The following is a 25,554-nucleotide window of genomic DNA, read 5'->3' as shown; positions in this document are numbered from 1 at the left end:
TATTTTTATAACTAGACTAGATCTATGTCATTTATTTACGTATCATTTTTTTTTCTACAAATTTTATCTTTATATTTTAAAAAATGTTGGTTTGAAACCAGGACCTAAAACACTCATTCTAACCAACATTTTTTAAAATAAATAAATAAATAAATGCAGATACTCAGAAATTAAATACTAGATTCTAAAAAAAAAAAAAAAAAAAAAATACTATATCAAACTTATTGGATAACTGAACTGACTCAACATGTTGATTTGTCGGAGCATCCTTGCAGTCCGTCCAATATATATCTCCACACTCTCTTCCTCACTGACACGATAGATACATTCCCATCTCTTTCTCTCTCTCTCACTCTTTCTCTCTCTACTGTAGAATGTTAGTGGTCCCATACTTCTACTCCTCTGTGTACCTTCCTTCTCCACGGTTCCGAATAGAAACTCGTATTGCATTTCTTTGTCTTTCGTTCCTTTTTCCCAAATTCTCTTCTTCTTTTTTTTCTTTTTTTTTGTAAAGAAAATCATAAAGTTTCTTTTTTGTTTCTTGCTTATACCAAAAGTTTGAGCATTCCAACATTGAAATCAAGGATCTTAGAGTGTAAGCCATTAGACCCACATGCATATTCTGAGACATTTTTGCTTATTGGTTGTCATTTGCACTGTTTTTAATTTGCATAAGAGGTTTTTGCAAAGCTTTTTGGGGTTTCTGGTTATGGACTGCGCTTCATGTTTGACGTTTCTGAATCAGGGAAATGGGTTTGGTTGTGGGTTTTTCGTGTTTGGGTATTTCTCACATGTTTTCAATTTTTTGGGGTTGTTTTATATAATTGGTTTGTGTTTGAAGTTTTTGCAATTTGGTTGGCACGGTATGGATTTGATGCAATTTTTGTGTGAATTCAGAGGGAAATCAAGAGGTTTTAGAAAGGGGGTTCCTCTAAAAAGTGGTGCGGGTGAAGTATCTGATTCAAAGATTATGCCTTGTGAGCGTGAATCGTTGAAATTGTTGGAGAATTCAAAGTCACAGAAACAGGCTGTGAATTCAAATGGTGATGCTTTGGAAGAGAATGATGATGACAAAAAAGAATGCCATGGTGAAGATGAAGAATTTGATGTAATGGCGTTGAGAAAATTGGTGAAGATAGAGAGGCAGCGAGCAAATGGCTCTTATGCAGAGCTTGAGAAGGAAAGAATGGCGGCTGCATCGGCAGCAGAGGAGGCAATGGCCATGATTTTGCGGCTTCAAAGAGAGAAAAGCTCAATAGAAATTCAAGCCAATCAATACCGCAGATTGGCTGAGCAGAAGCAGCAATATGACCAAGAAGTGATACAATCTTTGCGATGGATTGTGATGAAACACGAGTCTAATAGGACTTTGTTGGAAGATCAATTGAGGTTTTGTAGGCAAAAGTTGAAGCTTTGTACTATGAAGGGAAATGAAGTGGATCATGGACCTGAAGGAGTTGATGCAAGTATGAGATTTTTGAATTCCAGTACAGAACATGGTTTTGATGATATGCTAATTAGTTCTCTTGACATGGATTCCTCAATGTTGTAAGTTATTGTGCATATCTTGAATAATAATACATTGATGTATCCTTTCTTCCAATATAAATTTTAGTTTATAAATGTAAATTTAGCCTTCCTTTTGTTTTGCCTTTGATTTGGTAATTTAAATTTTAGATAGTGTGACTAAGAACTTGTTTGGATATCATGAAAAATAAATGAAATCATTCTATTTTCATGATCATCGTCCAAACCGAGAGGGTCCCATGGATGGCAAACTGTTTGGCTTGATTTTGGATGACTGTTTCTATAACTCAAAAACTCAAAATTTTAGATGTGGATGCTGGAAAATGAAAACATGACTTATTTTTAAGAATTGTGAACAAGTACCACTCAATTTTCATGATCCATCATCCAAACCAAGTGGGTCCTATGGATGACACACTATTTGACTTGATTTTGAATGACACTCAAAATTTTGGATGTAGGTGCTAGAAAATGAAAATAGGGATTATTTTTAAGAATTCTGAACAATTACTTTATTATTTTCTAGTGAGAACTGAAAACGAAAGTTCAGAAAATTCTACTTTGACGAAAGAAAGTCCTGGGAATTCAGTTTTTTTTATTAGCATAAGGGAATTCAGTTTTTGAATCAAACAATTATAATATTATATCTCAAACACATAGTATATTGTTTCTCAAAACAAAAAAAAACAAAAAAAAAAAAAAAAAAAAACAGTATATTATAACCTTGGAGATAGGTAGAATGCCATTAACTAGGTCCAATGGTCCTTGACATTTTTTTTTTTCTCCTTTTCTTTCAAATAAATTTCATATCTTGATACCGTTTATAATTTTATCTCAAACAAATCTGAGGTCTTAGAAACATTGCTCTCTTTTTCTTTTTTTATCAGCTTATAGACCATAAACATTTGATTTTACAATTAATCTCCTGAAATTTTAATTTGAATAATTAATTTCATAGATACCAGCTTAGTCACAAATCAAATATTTTGTTCATATTTTCTAGTCAAGTCTGGCGGATTTAATTTGATGACGTGCAATCTTTTTGTTTTGTTAGATAGCGAGTGGGGAGAGGCTGCATTCGAACTAGATACATGGATGCTATTACCATTGCATTATCACTTAAACCCTCACGTTAGTGCATTTATTTTTACACTCTCATTTCTTGAGAGTGTAAAAATGACACACCGTACCAAACTTGATGGAAAAAAAAAAAAAAAAACTTTCCTCTTTGACATCTAATTGACCAAACTTTGTTAAATTAATATTACAAAAGTTTTTTTTTAAAAAAATATTTAAAATGTTTTGTACTAACCTCCCATTTACTTAATGGCAAGTTTCCAAAATTATCTTATTTCATAATTAAAATTCATTGTTTTAAATTTTTAAAAGTGTATTTTAAAATATTAAGTATGAATTTTGCTTTTTTGCTCTTTTCTTTTCTTTTTTCAACAAGTTATGAACAGACTTTACATTGCAAGTGTTTTGGCACTTGATAAATTTTGCATCTTATTCTAAATCTATCAGTTATTTTTTTACTAATCATGATTATATTTTTGTAAAGAGATTCTTATAAAAATTTAGAATATTTCATTACTAATATTAAAAAAAAAAAGAAAAGGAGAATGTTTTTAGAATATTTCATTACTAATATTTCAAGGAAGGGGAATGTTTTTTTTCTTCAAGTTTGTGGTCGAGTGTCATTCTTCCAATCCTTAAGAGAGAGGAGGACAATTATGCCAACCAAATTTTGCAAACTTATGAGTCAGGGGAAATTAATGTGTACTCCCGGAATACCATAAATACGTACTCCCTCCTCTCACATGAATTGTGAGTCCCACTAATTAAATTTATGGTGGGACCCACCATTCATGTGAGAGGAAGGAGTACGCATTTATGACACTTCAGGAGTACCGAATAATTTTCCAGTCATAACTACTTAAAAAATAAAAAATAAAAAACGTCTTCATTTTCAAACCCAACCGTCAACACTATATGAGTAAATCGTTTAACAAAACTATCCCGAAAAGCCAAAACAACACTCAGTGCCATAGTTAGTAAAATATGTTATATATAATATAGTAATGTCAGTAAATATACTAGTGGGTATAATTTGGCATTTTCAAAAAAAAAAAAAAAAAATTGGCATTTTCACAAAAAATGCGTTTAAAACTTTTGGCAAGAGAAAAAATGAAAATGAAAAAAGAATGATACATATATAGTATAGGTGTAGGGTCACGTTTTTCTGGCCAAGTTCAAGATTGCATGGGACCTTAGACCAGTGAGCCCGGTACAATGAATTTGTAGAGAGTGGGCCAAAGAGCTAGGCTTTAGTGTATGGACAACGGTCATCACGGTGTTCTTCATGGACCGAGTTTATCAAAGAGAATTGGTCCTCGGCATGATCCGAGGAGCTTTTTCTGGCGCCTCTAGTGTGTTGGGGGGGGGGGGGGGTCTCAACCCCGCCCTCCTATCTCTCTTTACCCCCTTTTTATAGTAGTTTCCTTTCTCCTGAATGGGGTCCCTAGGGTAAGTACTTGTCCCATTAGCCCTTTTCTCCAATTGTTGGGAGTGGTTGTAAGGACAGAGAAGTATGGCCGTGTCAGATATAAGGCACTAAATGCAATAATGGCATCCTTTCCCTTAGGCACTTCCGTTTTCTCCGTTGTCCTTTTCTGTCTTTAGTACTTTTCCTGCTCCGTGGGACGATATGGAGTGTTACTACCAGTGGCAGGTTGCCTCCTTTATCCTCGGCCACACCCATGCTGAGGAGGATTCTCCCCATGGCCGAGGAGGGGCTTTTCCTTGGACTGGGCCCTTGACCCAATGTAGGTATCGACGTGGGCTTACAGGTCTTTTACCCCCACAATAGGTATAATACGTTTATTTTTAAAATTTTCATGTTGTAAAATATAGAAACGTTTATATACATTTTCAATAATAAATACCGTATTAATATTAGAAATTATTTTCAACACTTTAATTTGAAAAATCTACTATAATGGACAAAATTATTTAAATAAACATGATTAATAGAATATAAATATTCAATAAAATAATTCGTACATGAAATTGTGGTTCAAAGAAATCAAGATCTAAAAGTTATACTTTTGTAAAAAGTGTGGATATTTTGATACTTCGGCTTAAGAACACTAAAAATTGTGGTAAGTTTCCTATGAACTATAATGCTTCTCCTTTTGTTTTATGCAGCCTAAAGCATGTGATGGTTTTGACATATGGCTTTAGAAAAAGCCACATGCTAAACATCCATTCCCATGACTTAGCAAACATCAATGAAGGCCAAGGTCAATCCGTGAGTGTTTGTCTTCAACACACAAGGGAATATTATCAACACTCCAACAAGGATGAAGGTTCAATAAGTGTATAAAACACTATGAAAGTTTAGACTCCAATTTCCAAATTATCAATTCAAGCTTATTATTAAACAATTAATGTGCAGAATATGAACATAAGTATATAACATAATTGATAAACAATCTCAACCAAATAAAATCACATTCACAACAGAAATTAAATGGTAAAGATTAAGGGAAGAGAGATGCAAATACAAGGACAATCACAACGATGTGTTATCGAAGAGGAAACTGAAGCCCTCGGCGTAAAACCTCTCCGCCGCCCTCCAAGCGGTAAATAATCCACTAAAGAATGTAGTTGGGATACATGAACAGCAGAAGACCCTCCAATACTAATCTACCCAGTGTACCTAAGCCCTTCAAGCTCCTACTCCAACGAGGTTATGCCGAACCTATTTCTTCTTTAGCTTACCGGATTCCGCTATAGCCCATAGAATCAATCAATATGAAATTGGTCCCTTCCTAACTACTTCCCAAACACCAAAATGGCATTCTCACAGATGTGAGTATGATGAGAAAAAGGTTTTGGTAATGTACCTCTCAAGGATGTAACAATGGAGAGGGTGAGAGTAGAAGAATTTGAGGAGTCTCTATGTGAAGATTGGGAATGAGCCAATCTTGTTTTTCTCTAAGGTTTCTCTCTTAAAATTCTCTCTGGAAGCTCTCTACATTTCGTGGGTATAAGGGATATATATACTAGGGTGAGAAAGGAATGTGAAGAGTAAGGTTTTTCAAAACAGAGCTGGCTGGTGGCTTGGCCTCGCGACTTGACTGAGCCGCGAGTTCCAGCCGCAAGATAACTGAATGGCTAGTTTGTACTTTTTGTCCTGTAATGCTCCAGCTGGCATTACGCTTCAACTTCTAGCATGCTTGGCACGTGTGCAACTTCTGACGGCTTGCAAGCCGCGAGCCACCCGCGAGATCCAATCACGAGTCCTTGCTTCTTTGCACAATCTTAAGCATTTCTTCACACTCTCTCACACACTACCCTTACATGATTCTCACCTAAATACAGAGTTACTAATTGCCAAAATACAAGCAAATTTGGCACGGAATAAAGCCAACAAGATGGTTGATAAAATTTCAACCTTACAATCTCCCCCTTTGGCTATTTTGTGACAAAACCCTAAAACAGACTCTAGACTTAACATGTGAGTTGGGAACAGTTGAACAAAACTCACTCACACCTAACTCTAGAATTTGTGTAGCTCTTGAATCATATGAACAAGAATCTCCTGAAACACAATAACACAATATGATCATTGTATGTAGAAAAACTTGTAATGCATATGAGGCAAGCACAATGTGATCAAGCAAAATGGAATTAAGTAATAAACCATGGTTTGACCATACAAGCAATCACTATAAAATAGTGACCACAATACTCGTTCACACTTAGAATGAACATCCGGACATACAAGCTAGCAAGCTCAATGCAAATTACTTGCATGTCCAACACTCAACCAATGCACAATACAAAAAGTATATGCATCTAGGAACAAGATCCTACTAGGGCACAAGAGTGAGAGAACTTAAAGGAAATGCATAACATTTAACTAGAAGTACTAGGCAACAAAGCATAAAAACTGCATAAGCATGGTACAAACCATAAAAGCCTACAAATCACATGGAAACAAACCCTAAAAGCTTACAAAAGCAATATGGGTACAAATTAAAAGCTACATAAGCAAGGGTACAAATATAAACACTTCCCTTATCATATCACTCCCCCTATCAGAGTCATAGGAGCTGTGATGAACCTGGAACATAAATACCTATAACCTGAAACACTTGCATAAAACACATTAAACCCTTAAAGTAAAGCAAGTAATAAAAGGACAAGTATAATGTAACAAATAAATTGCGATTAAGTAAAACATGATGTGAAACATGTGAGCAACTTGATACACAAACACGATACAATGAAAACAACAAAACATAGATACCAAACATAACTCAAAGCACCATAAAACAAACGACTTGGTATATGCATCTCCCCTATGGAATATCTCTCCCCCTACAAATGTGCACAAGAAATATAATTTCTCCCCCTAAGGATGTGCACAAGAGTCATATAGAAATGACAAAACTCTCCGGTATACTACTCTAGAGTATACTCTCCCTCTTTTTAACATGAATAGACAAAGGGGTCAAGGAGAAAAGAGGGCAAGAAATGAAGGTACGAATAATGATAATGATGCATGAGGAGTGCGAGATGAATGAAAAAATGAAGCTCAAACCTAAGACAAATCAAAATGCTACAAAGCACAAGGTAAACATGACATGCTAGGATGAAGAAAGTATAGACCAATGCATGACAAGAGCAGCAAAGGTGTGTGCAAGAGGTGGCTATATGCAATGCATGAATAATGCATGGAAAATGCACATGTGGGGCAAGGTGTGTTAAATATACAACCAATGAACCAAACATGATCCTAGTAAGGAAACATGAGAAACCCCAATGTTTGGTACTCATCGGAGTCCAAACAAGTGAGAAAATGCCTAAGAGGCATTTTATCAAACACCTAGCGTGCACACTATGAACAACAAAGTAAAACAATGCATGAACATCATGAAATCCACCCTTAATACAAGTTCTTTATGCCACAATGGGCCAACATCCAATGCAAATCAACAAAAGAAACCAATCCCATGAAAAAATTTGACAAAAATTAAGTTTTCCCAACCCCAATGATGAAAATCCCAACCAAGAGCACAAAACTCTCTAAAACATAATCTAAAAATCAAAATTAATGAAAAGAGTTTATAATTACCTTAGAGATGTTAATGGAATGAAAAACCATTCAAATTGATTGGGTTTTGATGTAAAAATATTGAAAGAGAGGTTTAAAAGAGGATGGGAGAGATTTAAAATAGGTTTCTCACGAAAAAGCTCTTTAAAAAGCTGATTCTGGGCGTTTCGCGACTGGGCGAGTCGCGAGGTTCATGTATATACATAAGGAACATAAAAAATTTGACTGATATATTTTGAAAAAAAAAAATCAAGAATAAACATAACAATTATTATGTATATGTTCATATTATGATTTGAGACAATAATAATATATAGAGTGTTGTTTAGGATGCTGTTAACTTTTTTCCTAAGTATGGAAAAAATAACTCTTTTATTAGTATTGGTAATGAGTGAAAATCCATCTTCAATACTTTATTGTCATTTTTATATGTTTTTGTGTTAAAAACTTTCTTTGCGCTACTCTTAATTGTTTATTTATTGGGAAAAGTTAAAAAAATATTTTTAGGAATTTTTTGAGGAAAAAGAAAAAAGTAACTGATTTTTTTTACAATTTTTAATATTTTGCATAAAAATAATATCAAAATTTTTCTAAAATTGTTTATTAACAAATGTCGTAAGGACGCCTGTTAATCAGACGTCCTTTATTTATAATTAGAAATTGAATCTCTTGAATGATTCACTTTTTTACTTTATATTTTCTTTTTAAGGTTTAGGGTATCTTAATTGAAAGTTCAAATATGTGTATAAACACCCTTGAACATTTAGACCCCCAAATTACAACTTAACCAATTCAAGCATTATGTCAAACAACTAGTATGCGGAAAATTAACATAAACTATAATATGGAATTGGACAAACTATCTAAGCCAAAATAAAATCACAACCCACAGCAGATAATAAAAGGCAAAGATAAAAGGGAAGGAAGATGCAAACACAAAGACAACACGCGATGTGTTATCAAAGAGGAAACCGAAGCCCTCGGCGTAAAACCTCTCCGCCGCCCTCCAAGCGGTAAACAATCCACTAGAAAATGTAGTTGGGATACATGGACAGCAATAGACCCTCCAAGCCTAATCTACCCAGTGCACCTAAGCCCTCCAAGCTTCTTGCTCTAACGAGGTTGCGCCGAACCTTTTTCTTTTCTAACTTCCCGGATTCCGCTACTAGACCATAGCATCAACCAATGAAGATTGGTTCCTTCCTAACTGCTTCCCAGAACACCAAACAGCCCTCTCACAGTAATGGATATGGTGAGAACAAGGTTTTGGTAAAAAGCCTCTCAAGAGTTTGGCAATGGAGAGGAAGAGAGTTGAGGAATTTGAAGAGGCACTTATGTAAAGATTGTAGATGAATCAATCTTGTTTTACTCTAGGGTTTCTCTCTCAAAATTCTCTCTGGAAGCTCTCTTTCTTTTGTGGGTATAAGGGGTATATATACTAGGGTGAGAGAGGAATGTGAAACGTCAGGTTTTTCAAAACAGGGCTGGCTCGCGGCTTGGCCTCGCGACTTGACTGAGTCGCGAGATCCAGTCGCAAGATAACCGTATGGCCAGTTATCCTGTTTTTTCCTGTAGTGCTCCAGTTAGCATGACTGTTCACCTTCTGGCATGCTTGGCATGTGTGCTGTGTCTGGCGGCTTGCAGCCGCGAGTCACCCGCGAGGCCAAGCCGCGAGTCTCTGTTTTCTTGCACACTCTTGAGCAAACATCACTCTATCTCACTCACTACCCTTACAACAAGCCCACCTAAATACATGGTTACTAAATGCTGAAATACAAGTAAATTTGGCACGGAATAAAGCCAATTAGATGGTTGAATAAATTCAACCTTACATTAATGATCTAAGCAGCATCACTCTTCAATGCTCACCTTTTCAAAATTCATTTGGGTCACCAATTCAATAACCTTCCTCACAGCCTATGCTTTGAGCACATCTAATTCTCGAATAGAGATTTATACCTATTGAATCTCAATACAAATATTTTTTTCCATATGGTTATAAGATGCCACAATCACAATTGCCTTCCCATATTTCGGCCAAGTAACATCCGCATTCACTTTATTCTAATCCAATTTACACTTTGTAGGCTCCAAACAAAGGATAATTTAATTCAATGGACATTGAGATATACACATTTGATCTTTGCTTCTTCTTTTTTTTAAAAAAAATAATTATAATAGCTATTTTTAACCTATTGGACTCATTACTAAGGCCGGAAATTCTAACGTTATTTTCTTTAACTTATAACCATTGCTCACCCTTAGTGTAGTGGTCACTATACAGGTATAAATGCTTGTGAGGTGTGGGGGGTAAGAGCTGGGGTTCAAGTCTCCAGGAGAGAGTTTCACACACATATACACTTAGATTAGGCTAGAGTAGAAATTCTATCTTATATATAAAAAAAAAAAAATGATATAATTTTATAAGAATTTTATAAATGATTGTTAATGGTTAGGCACAACTCATCATGTCATTATTACTTGCATTTAAAAGCTTAAACCTTTCCTAATTAAAGGTCTAGTGACCACTTATATTTGTTTTGGTGCCTTTAAAGTTTAACTATTTAATCATCTACAAGCAAACTATATGACCAAATTGACAATCATTTACGGTGATGTTTGTAAATGCTACGTACCCAACAAATTTTGTTGACAACCTTTTTCACAACATATGAGATGGTAGATTTTAATTAATACATCACTTTTACATGGGACCACCATAGACATCACTCTTATCATACATCAATATCAACTTGCCACCTTATTTAATTGTGGGCCAATCAAAATTAATCACCTAGTTTCAAATAGATTGATCTAATAAAGTAGGATGCATCTAAGAAACTGTTATAAATAGAGGCACCCTTAACTCATTCAAATGAGATAAACAAGATAAAATTGAGCCTAATCTTAGGTGGGTAATTTTAAATTATTCCTATATAATATTTATAAAATTACCCTTTGTAGAATATTAATTGATACTCTTAATTGAATAAATTTTGAAATTGAAATCCAAGCCAATTAGTTTGGAGAGTCCCATGCTCGTCCAAAACTCATCAAAAGGTCCCCCTTATAAATAGAAGGGGGATTCATGGTTCAAGGTACCACACTCCCTTAGAGTTCTAGAGGAAGCTTCAAAGCATAGTCATAAAGTAGTTGGTGATCCTTTGTTTAGTGAGCGACCGAGTCTTTAGTTGTAATCCTCTCTAGACTTCTAGCTTGGGAAACTCAATAAACTTGCCCAAATTGTAAAAAATATCCATTCTATGCAGGTGGGGATAAAAGTGTGAAAAAGAAAAAAAAAAGTAATTTATGAACAATTATAAAATTGTCAAGAGTCCTGTAGTTCAACTTCATTGGCAATTTTTTATGTTTCCAACTAAGATGGCTAGGTCTCAAATCCCTTTACTCCTAACTATTGATGTAAAAAATGAAAAATCAAAATCAAAACTCTAAAGATAGTAAGTTGAATTGCAAATTTGCTTCAGAATTCGAATCTATTAAGTAATTTAAGGAGTCATGTGAAGCGTATTAATGTACATAAACCCACCTCAATTTGATATAATTTTATCTGTAGATATATACTAAAGGTGTCCATAGTCCATATTCGACATCTTTGGGTTTTTTCCTCATCTAAACTATCTATGTTAAAAAATAATAATAATAAAATAAAAATAAAAATAAAAATAAAAAATAAAAACCTCTAATATGTATTTAAGATTAAGATGACACTAGAGCAAACGAGGGGTTTCTCTTCTTTTTTTTTTTAGTTAGCATTCATATATTGTTTAGTTTAGTTTTTATTTATTTATTTATTATTATTTTTTAAATAAATCTAACTTGTGAAGAATTTTAATTTTTAATTCTTTTTTTAAAATGTCCTTTTTATATATAAAAAAAAAAAAATTATGAACACGAATGTAGATTGTGTGTAAAGACTAGGGTTAGACATTATAATACTATTCCCATTGCATATACTATGTGCATGCTAAGCAAGGTTTTCAGACCCAGACCGTTCATTGAACCATAAAAGGGAGAGGTTCAAGGTTTTTGAGGTCGAACCGAGGTCGAACTGGGGTCAAACCATGATGACGTCATAATTAATTTAATAATAATTAAAGCCTAAATATAGATATTAAATTGATAAAACTAGCAAAATTGACAATATATCTATATATGTGAGGGATATTTAATGATTTTCAAGCACATATTTAATAATTAAATAAGAAAGTTAATTAAAAAAAAAATAATCTTGAAAACATTAAAATTTATGATTAATTTTTGAAGTAAAGTTGAATATATTTGAAAGATTTTAATTATAATTTTTTTTATTCATTATACGAGATAGATAATTTAATTAAGTAGAATAAAATTGTGTTAAGTTGTTTTATAATAATTATAAAAAAAAAAAAAAAAATTGCTAAGGGGTTGGACCGCACGGTTCTCACCGGTTCGTGCGGTCCAATCCCGGTTTAGCGGTTCACGGAATTAACAAAAAATCCGGTTCTTTATGCTTAAAAAACCGATTTTCATCCCAGTTCTCGGTTTTCACGGTCTGACCTCTCAGTCCGGTCCGGTTCTGAAAACTATGATGCTAAGAGGGCTCTCTCTCTCTCTCTCTCATATACTATTATGCACTTGTCAATCATAGTTGAGAGTGAAATCTCATGTGTACGGTAAACTGAATTTAAATTTATGATACTATGATAGTGCCATTTTATAGGTTTTTTGTTTTTATTTTTCAATTATAGGGTGCTACTTTTTCTTTTTCCTTTTCTTTTTTCTACTAACCTATTTTAGCATGCGTTTTAGCAAAACCTCAATTAGACATATCTTTTTCAAATTTCTTTTAAAGATTTGATGACTCTTTTTTCTTTTAGGGAAATCATGCATAACTTTTTATTACTAATAAATACCAACAAAATTCTTACTAATTTCAAAGCAGTCCCTACCTTAGTTTCCAACTATTGCATGAACTAATAATTAATTTAAAGAAAGATATACAATACTCTAAGAGTAGAATAATATTATATTTTCTCCTCTTACATAAATAGTAAATCTCACTAGGAATTTAATTAGTATGTTAACTATCATATGAAAGGAGGAAGTACGACATTATTGTATTCCTAATGTATTGTATAATGATGAAGCGTGAATTCGTCAGTCGAGATGGGCAGATAGAATCGGCCTCCTGTCAGCGCGAATGTATCCTCTAAGATGGTCACCGGTGTAGTGCCTGCCACAACGCCTCGGATGCCAAAGTTAGAACAGAAAAGCATTTTGTGAAATGAAATGGATAAGCAAGACAATAATAGGTGTTTCTTAGAGTGTGTATGTACCTTCTATTGACAATGTGAGGGCTTTATATATGTGGCTTTGGCTGCTAGCCGTTGTGGTTGTTAATGTCTTTCTTAGTAACGTCTCTTGCCCAATAATGGGGCTTTTAATAGGTTCCCAACGGTCTGTCTAGCTGGTTTTGTAACTACCCAGGTCATCGATTGACTACATTGAATGATTTCCCTATCCTCGTCAGTGATGACTGGTTTCTTCGTCATTCAGGATGACTTCATTATGAGTATTGGCTTCGTCTATGGGATGTAATCTCGTCATTCCCATCAGTTGCCCCCCAGGTTATGTTGTCGTCTATGACGTGTCATGAGGACCATAGAAGATGAAAAGTTTTCCTGAGCTGTCTATGACTCTTGGGGTTTTGCTCCGAATTTAATGCGTAGTGGCAGCGCTACACGCAATGTGGTCACGTGGCGCGTGCTGATTAGTGGAGTTAATGGCATGACCCTTGGGTTTCCCGCTTTTTTTTTTTTTCAGTTTTCTTGGGTCTTGGTTTCAAAACTTTTCCTTTCCTTCACTTTAATCTTTTGTTCCAAGTTTTATTTTTTCCGTTTATTCCTGCGACCGCTTCGACCTTGCTCCGGCGATATCTTTCGAGTTTTTCTGGTTTCAATCGTTCATTCTTCAAGGTACGTTCCTCTTTTCTTCCTCTTCTGTTCCCCTTTCCTTCATAATCTTTTTATGAGTTCTTGATTCTTTCTTTGCCCTTTGCTTTTGGTGTTGTTGTGTTTGATTTTCAGGTTTTTAGGATTTTATTCCCCTTTTCATGGTCAGTTCTTCTGAGGTTAGGGTAGCTTGCCCCTCGGTCTCTTTCTTTTTTGCTCGCTTAAGGGCGGCTTTGGGCGTTTCCGGTGATTTTTTCCCTTTGGTTGGGGACTTTATTTTTGAAGGTTGTGGGTTGAGTGTAGTTTTAGGGGAGCTATCTCCAATATTAGGCCAGTCACTTGCTTGGTTTGAGGGTGAAACGAAGAGGATGTCGGAGGTGAGATCTAGCGAACTCGAAATTAGGTTGTCGTCCAGCGAAGGCCTAGTGGAAGGCGATACGACCGTCTCTGCCCCTCGTCCAGTTAGGGCTTTTTACGCCCTTGGGGAGGCATGTGGGCTGGAGGCTGATACTGTAGCTAGGTTCAAGGATAGATTTCAGTTTCTTGAGTGGGTTCGTGTTCGTCAGCCTGGTAGTAAGGATCGGGCCTGCCACTTCTTCCCTGGTGAGGTATGCTTCTATGAGGCTGCTTTCACTTGTGGGCTTAGGCTACCCGTCCATCCGTTGGTGATGGAGCTTTTGGGTTACTTTGGTATTGCTCCCGGGCAACTTATGCCCAATTCAGGGAGGATAGTGATCAACTGTATGGAGATATGGTTGGCCGCTAACGAGGATATGATCAAGGTGAGTGAGCTCGTCTTCATTTACCGTCTAAAAGAGTCAAAAGAGTATGGTTATTATGAGCTAGTCCCTTGGGCGAGGAGGACTAGGATCGTCAAGGGTTTACCCTCGTCATTCAGGTATTGGAAGTCCCATTTCATTTTCGTGTCCGGGGACGATTTTGAGACCCTTTCTAGCGAGGCTTGGGGTGATATCCCAAGGTTGCTCCATCAGTGGGGAACCCCAAACTTAGGTGCGTCAATGTTTCTCCTCGTCTGTTAATCTTCATTTTGCTTATGTGGTCGTCTCTAACCCCTTTAGCCGTTTCTTTGACAGTTAAAAGACGTCCCAAGTTAAAAAGCAAATACCAGGGTCTTGTTGAAAAGGCGATAGAGTACGCCAATTCGATTGAAAGTTGGGAGGACCTTGTAGACCCACGGACGCTTGCATTCTATTGCCTAGGCCCGGACCCATCTCCCTACGTCTTGTGCAACATCGACATTGAGGGAAAAAAGAGTAAGTATTGATTTTCTCGTGTGTACTTGGATCTCTAAGTTTTTTTTTTTTTTTTTTTTTTTTTTTTTTTTTTTTTTTTTTTTGTAGAGATGATGACCAGGTTTAATAAGGACATGTACGCGAAGATGAGGTCTAAGAAGGATGAGCCTCTGGCGAATATTGGGAAGAAGGTGGTCTGCGTCACAAGGAAGGGTCCGTCCATTCTCCCAGCTACGGACGCCACTCCTATCGTCTCCGGAGTTAAGAACGTAAGGACGGCTTCTCCGGCTACCTCGGTTGAAGAGATCCCTACCCCTTCCTCGAAAAGGCAATGAGTGTCGGGTAAGGAGAAGGAAAAGGAGAGAGTTGGTTCCTCCATCTGGGATGATAAGGGTATGGCCGTGGAGCGAGCACACGGTGTTGTGAATGCTAAGGACCTCAAGGTCTTTTCTGGGGTGCCACTCAACGCAGTTGCGAGTCAGCACGTGCATAGGATCGTCCAGGTAAAATACTTCTGCATTTACTTTGTTCCCCTTCTTTTTTTTTTTTTTTTTTTTACTGACGGACTTAATTTCCTTCATCAGGTGTTGAGGGAGAGTCTTCACCTTACTTCAGAGTGTCTTACTCAAGAGGCTAAGGTGGCGTCTCTGGCATCCAGGATGGAGGTTTTGGAGAAGGAGAGCTCCACGTTGAAGAAGAAGCTTATCGATTCAATGGATGAAGCTGCCACTTTGAAAGAAAACGTCAAGGCCTTGAATGCCGATCTTAGGGTTGAGCGTTAGCTAAACTTGGAGAAGGACGACCAGCTTTAGGCGGCTAAAGAAAAGCTCAAAACCATTGCTGCTAGGTCCGTCGAAGCCTTCCAGCAAACTGAGGAGTACACCACAGTGCTCTTCAGTTGGTATTTCAAGGGCTTCGAGCTTCTGCGGAGGTACCTCGTCAAGCATCCTACTAGAGTTGACCTGCCGAACCTAAACCTTGAAGTGGTGGATCAAGAGATGGCGATGGGTGAGGCTGCCCAGTCTTCAGCCCCTGAAGGTGATGCCCCTAAAAAGACTCCTGGTGATAACGCCCTATCTGGTGACGCCCCTGCCATTGAAGATCCTTCGGGTGACGCTCCCACTGACGCCCGGACCTGACACTTATGAAAAATTTTATCTGTTGTGTGTGCCTATTATGTTTTGGGCTTTTTGTACATCTGATAGCAGTTTTTTTTTTTTTTTAATCTATTTTGGGAACAATGTTTCTTGGCCTAGTGTTTATGGGTCTTTAGAAAGAACAAGGATAATTGCCCGCTGTTTTTGGGTTTTAATTGATTTTATGATTTCACACTTACCTGCTTATATGATTGTACTTTGTTGGCACCTGACATGTTTGTGGTGTTTTGAGCTCGTCCATATCTCGCCCTTAGCAAAACTTTTAACTGTGACCCTTTCCCTCTTTTCGTCGCTGATTTGATACTTAGTCTGCAACTCACCATCCTACAGAGAGGCTTGAGTACAGCCTGAGTTTTATTTTGATTTGTTGCAAGGTTCTTGTCCCTTTTTTTTTTTTTTTTTTTTTTTTTTTTTTTTTTTACGTGGATTCGTCTGTACTTGTGCCCGCCAAAGGATTCTGCCTGCGTCAGTAACTTACATTTGTCAAGGCGAAATCTTGTTACTTAGCCCTTTGGCTTCCCCCCTTTCAAGGGATTTCGTCATGCCTGTGGCTTCTCTAGTAACTTACATCCGTCAAGGCGGAATCTTGTTACTTAGACCTTTGGCTTACCCCCTTTCAAGGGATTTCGTCATGCCTATGGCTTCTCTAGTAACTTACATTCGTCAAGGCGGAATCTTGTTACTTGGCCTATACCCATTTAAGGGGTTTTGTTAGGTTTATGGATTCGTCAGTAACTTACATCCGTCAAGGCGGAATCTTGTTACTTGGTCTATACCCATTTAAGGGGTTTTGTTATGCCTGTAGCTTCGTTAGTAACTTATATCCGTCAAGGCGGAATCTTGTTACTTAGCCATTCTGTGGCCTTCAACCGTTATAGGTATCGTCAGTAACTTACATCCGTCAATGCGGAATCTTGTTACTTGGTCATTGCATGCCATACGATTGACTAGACCTGCTTACACAAAGACATTAGATGAATAACTCTTTCATTAATTTCAAGAATGAATATATTTGTTTGTTACATCTATTGGTGGTACTTCTTTAAATGCTCAATGTTCCATGGTCGAGAGAGTCTTTGTCCGTCCATGGTTTCCAGGTGGTAACTACCTTGTCTTGAGTAGTGAATGACTCGGTAAGGCCCTTCCCATGTGGGACCCAGCTTTCCTTGGGTAGGGTCTTTAGTTGCTGTGGTGGTCTTGCGCAGGACGAGGTCTCCTATGTCCAGTCATTTGAGTTTAACCCTCTTATTGTAGTATTTGGCCATCTTCAACTGGTACTTCGTCATCTTGCTGGAGGCTTTGTCTCATACTTCATCCAGACAATCCAGGTTGAGTCGCAGTTCATCGTCATTGCACTCTTCGTTGAACGTCTCTTGTCTGACGCTTGTTACTCCTACTTCGACCGGGATTACTGTTTCAGTGCCATAGGTAAGCCTGAAGGGGGTCTCTCCTGTTGGGGTTCTCGCCGTGGTTCTGTAAGCCCACAAGGTATTAGGTAATTCTTCTGGCCAGGCACCCTTCGCATTGTCCAGCTTGGTTTTGATAATCTTGAGCAGCGTCCGATTCGTTACTTTCGTCTGTCCGTTTGCCTGGGATGCTCCGGGGACGAGAACTGATTCTTGATTCCAAGGTTTGAACAGAAGTCTCTGAAGCCTTGGCTGTCGAACTGCCTCTCATTATTTGATATAATCGTCAAGGGAATCCCGAACCTGCAGATTATATTCTTCTACACAAAACTCCGAATTCTTGCCTCGGTGATTGTTGCTAGAGCCTCTGCCTTAACCCATTTTGTGAAGTAATCAATAGCAACTAGTAGGAATTTTACCTAACCTTTACCTTGGGGTAGTGGGCCGACGATGTCGATCCCTCATTGTGCAAATGGCCACGGGGAGGCTATCGTCGTCAGTCTCTCTGCTGGAAGCCGTTGTACATTCCCGTATCGCTGGCACTTGTCGCGCCTCTTGACGATTTCAACAGTGTCCACCTGCATAGTCGGCTAAAAATAACCTGTTCGTATTACCTTGTTTACTAGGGATCTAGGCTGTCGTGGTCGCCGCAAACTCTTCCATGAATTTCTTCCAGTATGTATCTAGCTTCTTCTTCGTTGACAAACTTCAAGTAAGGCATGGAGAAGCCTCTCTTGTATAAGGCATCATTAAGGATTGTGAACCTGGTTGCCCTCTTCTTGATCCTTTTAGCTTCTTCTATGTTCTGAGGGAGGTGCCCGTCTTAGAGGAAAGACATTATGGGTGTCATCCAGCTGTTTGTGCTCTGAATCAAAGGTTTTCAAACCCGGACCGTTCATTGAATCGTAAAAGGAAGAGGTTCAAGGTTTTTGAGGTCGAACCGGGGTCGAACCATGATGACATCATAATTAATTTAATAATTAATTTAAATATATATAAAAAAATTAAATTAATAAAAAAAATAGAAAAATTATCTAAAATAGTCCAAAACAAATATAGATAGTATTTTTTATAACATAACTTTCATAATACAAATAAAAATTATTAAATTCTAAAAAAACATAAATTATTGAGTTTCTAAATTATTTTTAAGTCATAACAAAGCACACTTTAGTACCGAATAATTTTTATTTTATGAAACCCAATAAAATAGTTAAGAAACAAACTAATTTATTTGCTCCTGGCCAAGCCCATTTGACTGGATCATTTTTTTTCCCAAGCCCATTTGAATAGTCGCTTTTTACCATTTATTATGAATTGAAAAAAATAAAAATCAAAAGCTGGATTTGAAGAATGAAGATGTCCATGTATTTAAAAATTGTTAAAGTTTAAACAAATAACAAAACCCAAGAAATCGTTTTACTGTCCCCAAAAAAAAAAAAACAAAACCCAAGAAGTGCTTGACAGCAAGCAAGCATTTATGTGAGGAGTTGACACGCACAGCAAAGAAGTCTCCAGAAGCGTGAAGAAGTCTACAACATTTTTAGCAATAATTTCACAACAAAATTTATATAAAAAATTGTTATTAGTTCTAATTTGAACCCACTATTGAAATTATTTTTTTACTCACCAATATTAACTAATAACAATTTATACTTAAAATTTATTGTGAAAATATTGTAGTAACATTTAATTGTAATTTTCTATTTTTTTATTATTATTATTCCCTTTTTCCTTGCATCCTTACATTTCTTTTCCTTTTCTTTTCTTTTTTTATCTCTTGATTTTTCTCCTCCACACACGTTTCCCCATCCCCACTCCTCTTATCTTTCTTTTTATTTTTCTAGACTCTTCCTTCTCCACACAGAGTGTCCTCTGCTTTTATTTTTCTTTCTTTATCTCTATCTCTCTGTTTCTCATTCTCATTCTCTCATACTCTCACCCTGTCACACACACATTATCGACGGAGAACAAAGCTAGAATTTAAAGCTTGCTTCGCCCAAGAGAAGAGTTTCTAAAGAGAGGGAGCTGCGTGATGTGCTCTGAAGAGAGAAGAAGAAGAAACATAAAGACATGTTGTGTTTCTTTGGAGATGGCAGTGGCAGACATGATGTACTTTTTTTTTTTCTTTTGAGAGGGAGTTGTGTTTCTGTGTTTCTCTGAAGAGGGAGTTGTGTTTCTTTTTCTTCTTTCTTTCTTTCTTTCTTTCTTTCTTTTTTTTATTTTTTTATTTTTTTATTTTTAAGGTTCAGATTCAAAAGAAACCATGAGAAGCAGTCTGATCACGGTTCTCAGAACCGTGCGGTTGAACCGCGGTTTGAACGGTTGCCTTTTTTTGGGGCATAGAATGGTTCTTGAGCATAAAAGAACCGTGATTGTGAGAGGTTCACAGTTTTTTCGGTCGGACCGTACGGCCCGGTCCGGGTTTCAAAACCATGCTCTGGATGGTAAATGTTGGGACCTCTTCAATGCTGGGGTGTTTCTGGACTTCCATCGCTAAGTCCGTGCTAATCTCCCCTTTTTCTGACGACGCTAGCTTCGAGACTTCGTCTGCTCCCATATTCTGACTTTTTGGGATCTGCACGAACTCCACTGTATCGAACTCCTGAGTCAGATGTTTCGTTAGCCTGAGATATTTCTGCATCCTCTCTTCCTTCGCTTCGTACTCCCCCTTGATCTGCCTGATTACTAACTTTGAATCATTTTGGATTAACAGGTTCTTTGCTCCAAGTGCCTTTCCAAGCCTCAATCTCGTCAGTATCCCCTCGTATTCAGCTTCGTTGTTGGTAGCCGGAAATTTCAGTTGAACCCCATACTTGAGCTTCTCTCCGTCGGGGGTGGTTATGACGACCCCTACTCCCCCCTTCCTTTGGGCTAACGAACCATTAGTTTGTATCGTCCATCTCTCAACTCCGTCGGTAAGGCTGTCTTCGTCCAGAAGGGTGAACTTTACGATGAAGTCCACCAAAGCTTGCTCCTTGATTGCTGTTCTGGGATGGTACTCGATGTCAAATTGACTAAGTTCAATGGCCCACTGGACCATTCTTTCGGCTACCTCAGGTTTATTCATCGATTTCTTGATCAGTTGGTCCGTCATTACGAGGATGGGGTTTGCCTGAAAGTATTGCCTTAACTTGCGCGAGGCTACTATTAATGCAAACGCGATCTTTTCAATTCGTGGATACCTGGACTCAGCCCCTTGGAAGGCTTGGCTGATGTAGTAAACTGGGAGTTGCTTCGTGTCTTCTTCTCTAATCAAGGCTGCACTTACTGCTGAAGCTGACACTGCTAGGTATAAGTATAGGTCTTCCCCTTCTTTGGACGGGCTTAAGAGGGGTGGACTACTCAGGTAACGCTTTAGTTCCTGGAACGCTACTTCATATTCGTTGGTCCAGGCAAAAGCTTGCTTCAAGGTCTTGAAAAAGGGTAGGCACTTGTCTGTAGCTCTGGAGACGAACCTATTTAAAGCTGCTATCCTTCCTGTGAGCTTCTGAACTTCCTTGACGGTCCTGGGTGACACCATGTTGATTATGGCTCACACTTTCTCTGGGTTTGCTTCTATTCCTCTTTGGGACACCATGAATCCTAGGAATTTCCCTCGAGCTACCCCAAAAACACACTTACTTGGATTCAACTTCATCTGGTATTTTTTAAGGGTGGCAAACGTCTCTTTCAGGTCGTCCAGATGTGTGAGCTCTTCCGTACTCTTGACGAGCATATCGTCCATGTATACTTCCATGTTCCTTCCAATCTGTTGGCCAAACATTTTGTTCACCAGTCTCTGATACGTAGCTTCGGCATTCTTTAATCCAAAAGGCATTACCTTGTAACAATAGAGTCCTTGACTCGTGATGAAGGTAGTCTTCTCCTGGTCTTCCTTAGCCATCCTTATCTGGTTATATCCCAAGAAAGCGTCCATGAACGTCAGTAACTTGTGCCCGACTGTAGAGTCCACAAGCTGGTCTATTCTCGGTAGAGGGAAGCTGTCCACCACTAGGAAGTCTAACTGACGGGTCAACTGCACCAGGTAGGTCCCCACCATCACTGTCAACATCACTATGCCCTTGGGGTATACCCTGTCTCCGCTGAAGCTGACGAGGGGAGAGTCAAATGGGCGCAGTCTTCTTGGATCTAGTCTCAGCTGCTGGAAGGCAGGGAGGTAAATGATGTCTACGGAGCTACCGTTGTCCACGAGGATCCTCTTGGTATTGAATCCCTCTATATTCAGCATTATAACCAAAGGGTCATTGTGGGGCTGCTTCACTCCCCTAGCGTCTTCTTCATTGAAGGACATGTCCCGGTCTGTTCATTGTTGCTTAGACGGAGGTATCGTGTGGACACTATTTACCTGCCTCTAATATGCTTTCTTGAGGGATTTAAATGATCCTCTTGAGAAGGGCCCTCCTGTAATCGTTTTTATCTCCCCGATCACATCCTGTGGAGGTTGGGACGGACGGTCGTTGTAGGGGCCTTTTTTGTGTATTGCGTTAGGCTAGGCTGCCTCCTGCGGTAATGGGCCCGAATGTTTCTGAGTAAGGGAGTTGAGACCGGCCTAACTGTAACTCAACTTGGGCCGGCTTGTGCACAAACTATGCCTCGTATGCCAGGAGTATGCTTACGGCAAGCAGAATTGTTTCAGATGAGTTACGATAGGCAGATATAATAATAATAACAAAATAGAGTACTCTGACTATTTATGAAAAATGGCCAAGCAATCCCTACTTATAAAATATAATTACAGTCGTAAAAATGTCATTTACAAAGAAAGTAAAGGAGAAAGAAAGTGATGTGAACTAATCAAGAATGGGCATAAAGTCAAGTTTAAGTTTGGTCCGCAGAAGCAAAACCAAAGAGGGGAGAACGCCTCCTCTCAATGCAAATAATCTCCCAGGAAAAGATCCTGCCGTGGAGATTAATGGCTTTGAGGGAGTCAGACCTGAATGGTTAATACCCAAAAGGAATCCTTGTTATGTTTTGGAAGAGAGCAGGATTTGAAGGGGGAGAGAGGGAAATCGACCTACTGGTGCATGCCTATTGTATTATCTTTCTTTTTTTCTCTGTTTTCTCTCTTATCTTTTTCTTTTCTTTCTCTTGTTTTCTTTTATTCTCTTTTCTTTTTACTACGCAACACCTTCTGTTTTTTCCCTCTTTTTTCAAGGCACGGCAAGGGTCCTTTTATAGTGCTTGCTGTGACCAGTTTTTTACCACTTTGCCCCTTAACCGCCTTTGTCTGGTCTGGGCGTACTTGCCGACCACCAAAGGGTTCGTCTGTGTGCCACTCACCCTTGCCAAACAAAGGCAGGTTTGTTTCATTCGTCAATCCACCATAGCACTCTTAGCTGCCACGGCATAAATGTTTTCTCTCTCTTTCTCTCAAGGCATGCACCTAATGGTTCCCCCCTCAACCTTACCTCTTTTGGGTGGACTGTCATCCCAACAGGACGTACCTCCCAAAAGGGCTTGGGCAGGAGCCACAAAATAGGTCTTTTCCCCTCTCCTCACCACCAAACCATACCCCCTTTACCTCTTACCTCTGACCCATTACTCCACCACGTCCCATATTGGCTGGGTACAAACTGGTGGTGCCTAGGTCTTGCGTGTGCTTTCCTTTCAAATATGTCCAAAAAATCTGCCTACTGCTCATGCGTTTGCTGTGCTCTGGAGGCTCGTCGTCCGTGTTTTTTGACCTCTTATGTGGGCTTTTCTTTGTTTTCCCGCTCCATTCAAGATCTGAACTTTGTCTGATGATGGGCCTTACATTTCTTTAGCCCATTCCTTGGTTTTCTTTATTTCTTGCAATGTTGTACTGTTATTCCTGCCGTAATAACTTAATCCTGCTGGACCTCTTTTGGGCCAGCCGTTTATTCCTTCTCTTAGTGGCTTGACATGGCCACTGTTTTGCTTTTACTTATGGGCTCTTTTGTCCCTTTGGGCTTTCCTTTAGGCATCCACGGCCCATTTGCTTTCTTTGGGCTTCATCGGCCCATTTGCTAATTCCACACTCCTATGGGCTTTTTACTAACTTCATTGGGCTTCCTTGGCCCAATAACCTTATTCTCATCCTTGGGGTTCATGGGCCTACCATAAACTCCTTACTCTCTTAGTTTGCATTACCTTGGGCCTGCGACGGCCCTTCCTCGCTTTTCTACCTCATACACTGCCTATAGGATGCTACTTCTTTCTTTCCGGGCTTCTTTGAGCCCACTTGCCTCTTCAAGACCCATTTGTTTATTTCTTGGGCTTGTGATCCATTATTCCTGCCGCTTAGGCTTACTGATTTTTTGCTGTCTATTTTGTCAATTCCTTGTTACCCTTATTATTGGGCTTTCTTTCTTTCTGCCTGGGCTCTCACAAATGACCCTCAACAGTCGTCATCCCGGGAAGAGGACCCATGCTGGCTCTTATTACCATCCCTGAACTTACTATATTCCCCTTTCTTCACATACTTCTGTAATTTCCCTTTCCGTATCAACTCCTCTATTTGCTCCTTTAGGCCCCTACAATCTTCTGTGTGGTGTCCGTGATCTTTGTGGAATTGGCAGTACTTGTTCTTATCGCGGACGCTAGGGGATGAGTGTAATGGTCTTGGCCATTTGAGTTAGTGCTCGTCCTTGATCTACGGTAAAATTTTGCCAACAGGCATAACCAGAGGAGTAAATCTTACCGTCCAAGGACCTTTATCATCTTTTCTCTTGTTCCCGTCATTGTTCCGATGATCTGGGCGCTCCTTCTTTTGACCCCTACGATCGTCTTCCTTCTTTGCCTTGTCTCCTGGCTTCTCTACATCCTTTATAGCTGCTAAAGCATCTTCAGTATTCATGTACTTCTGTGCCTTCAAGAGCATTTCTGCCATTGTTTTTGGTGGATTCTTTGCGAGGAAGGCCACGAGATCTCTGGATCTCAGTCCCATTTTGAAGTTCGTCAGCTGCACCTTGTTATCAGCTTTGTCCACCTCCAGAGTCTCCCGAGTAAAGCGTTTCACGTACGACCTCAGAGTTTCCTTCTCTCCTTGCCTAATGGTGAGTAAGTGGTCCGTTGGCCTCTTTGGACGCTACCCCTCTATGAAATGACGTAAGAAGGCATTGCTCAACTGCTCGAAGTTATCTACGGACGAAGTTGGCAACTTTGTGAACTATTCCCTTGCAGCTCCTTTGAGAGTGGTGGGAAAGGAACGACACAGTATCTCGTCAGGTGGCTGTTGAAGACTTAGAGTCGTCTTGAAGGTATTAAGGTGATCCTAAGGGTCTCTGAGTCCGTCGAACGGCTCAAGTTGAGGTAAGCGAAATTTCGACGGTATAGGGCATTCAAGTACCGCCGAGGTGAAAGGCGAATCCGTGGCCCTTACCATTCTGTCTACGCTTCGATCTGTCTTCTCCTTAATGGCGTTCCTCAGTTCGTCCATCTCCTTCCTCATTTCTCAAAGGAGATCTGAATTCTGCTCGTCCGGAGTAGTTGGCCTCTGATGGATACTCCGCCTATGGCTATCCCCTTCTCCCTCTAGGTTATCTTTGGACCGGTTCTCTTCCTGTTGAGCCTGTTGGACCTGCTGGAGTCGTAGCTTCATTTCCTGGTTTTGCTTGGTGAGTTCTTCAATGGTGGCCGCAAGAGCTTGAACTTGCTGGGTCAAGGCTGTAGAATCTGGATTAGGTTCTATCTGAATGTAGAGGGTTGATGGAAACTGCGTTCTCAAATATGAATCTGAAAATGTCGTCCCCACAGACGGTGCCAAACTGATGAAGCATGAATTCGTCAATTGAGATGGGCAGATGGAACCGGTCTCCTGTCAGCGCGAATGTATCCTCTAAGATGGTCACCGGTGTGGTGCCTGCCACAACGCCTCCGATGCCAAAGTTAGAACAGAAAAGCACTTTGTGAAATGAAATGGATAAGCAAGACAATAATAGGTGTTTCTTAGAGTGTGTATGTACCTTCTGTTGACAATGTAAGGGCTTTATATATGTGGCTTTGACTGCTAGCCGTTGTGGTCGTTAATGCCTTTCTTAGTAACGCCTCTTGCCCAATAATGAGGCTTTTAATAGGTTCCCAACGATTTGCTTGGCTGGTTTTGTAGCTGCCCAAGTCATCGATTGACTACATCGAATGATTTCCCTGTCCTCATCAGTGATGACTGGTTTT

General features: G+C 38.9%; 1 protein-coding gene across 1 annotated transcript; it reads left to right on the top strand.

Annotated features, from left to right (window-relative positions):
- The first annotated feature begins 263 nt into the window (after positions 1 to 263).
- Positions 264 to 1,655, top strand: LOC126707124 (protein FLOURY 1-like). The gene has a single exon (XM_050406721.1). It carries the CDS (start codon positions 614 to 616, stop codon positions 1,550 to 1,552), a length of 939 nt encoding a protein of 312 aa, XP_050262678.1. The 5' UTR covers positions 264 to 613; the 3' UTR covers positions 1,553 to 1,655.
- The last annotated feature ends 23,899 nt before the right edge of the window (positions 1,656 to 25,554 follow it).

Source organism: Quercus robur, chromosome 11 (assembly GCF_932294415.1).
Source record: "Quercus robur chromosome 11, dhQueRobu3.1, whole genome shotgun sequence".
Classification (NCBI taxonomy): Eukaryota; Viridiplantae; Streptophyta; class Magnoliopsida; order Fagales; family Fagaceae; genus Quercus; species Quercus robur.
This window is presented reverse-complemented; position numbering and strand designations above follow the sequence as displayed.

What these genes read in the sequence shown, in the direction of transcription:
- LOC126707124 (XM_050406721.1), top strand. Translation starts at nt 614, where the DNA reads ATGCATATTCTGAGACATTTTTGCTTATTGGTTGTCATTTGCACTGTT.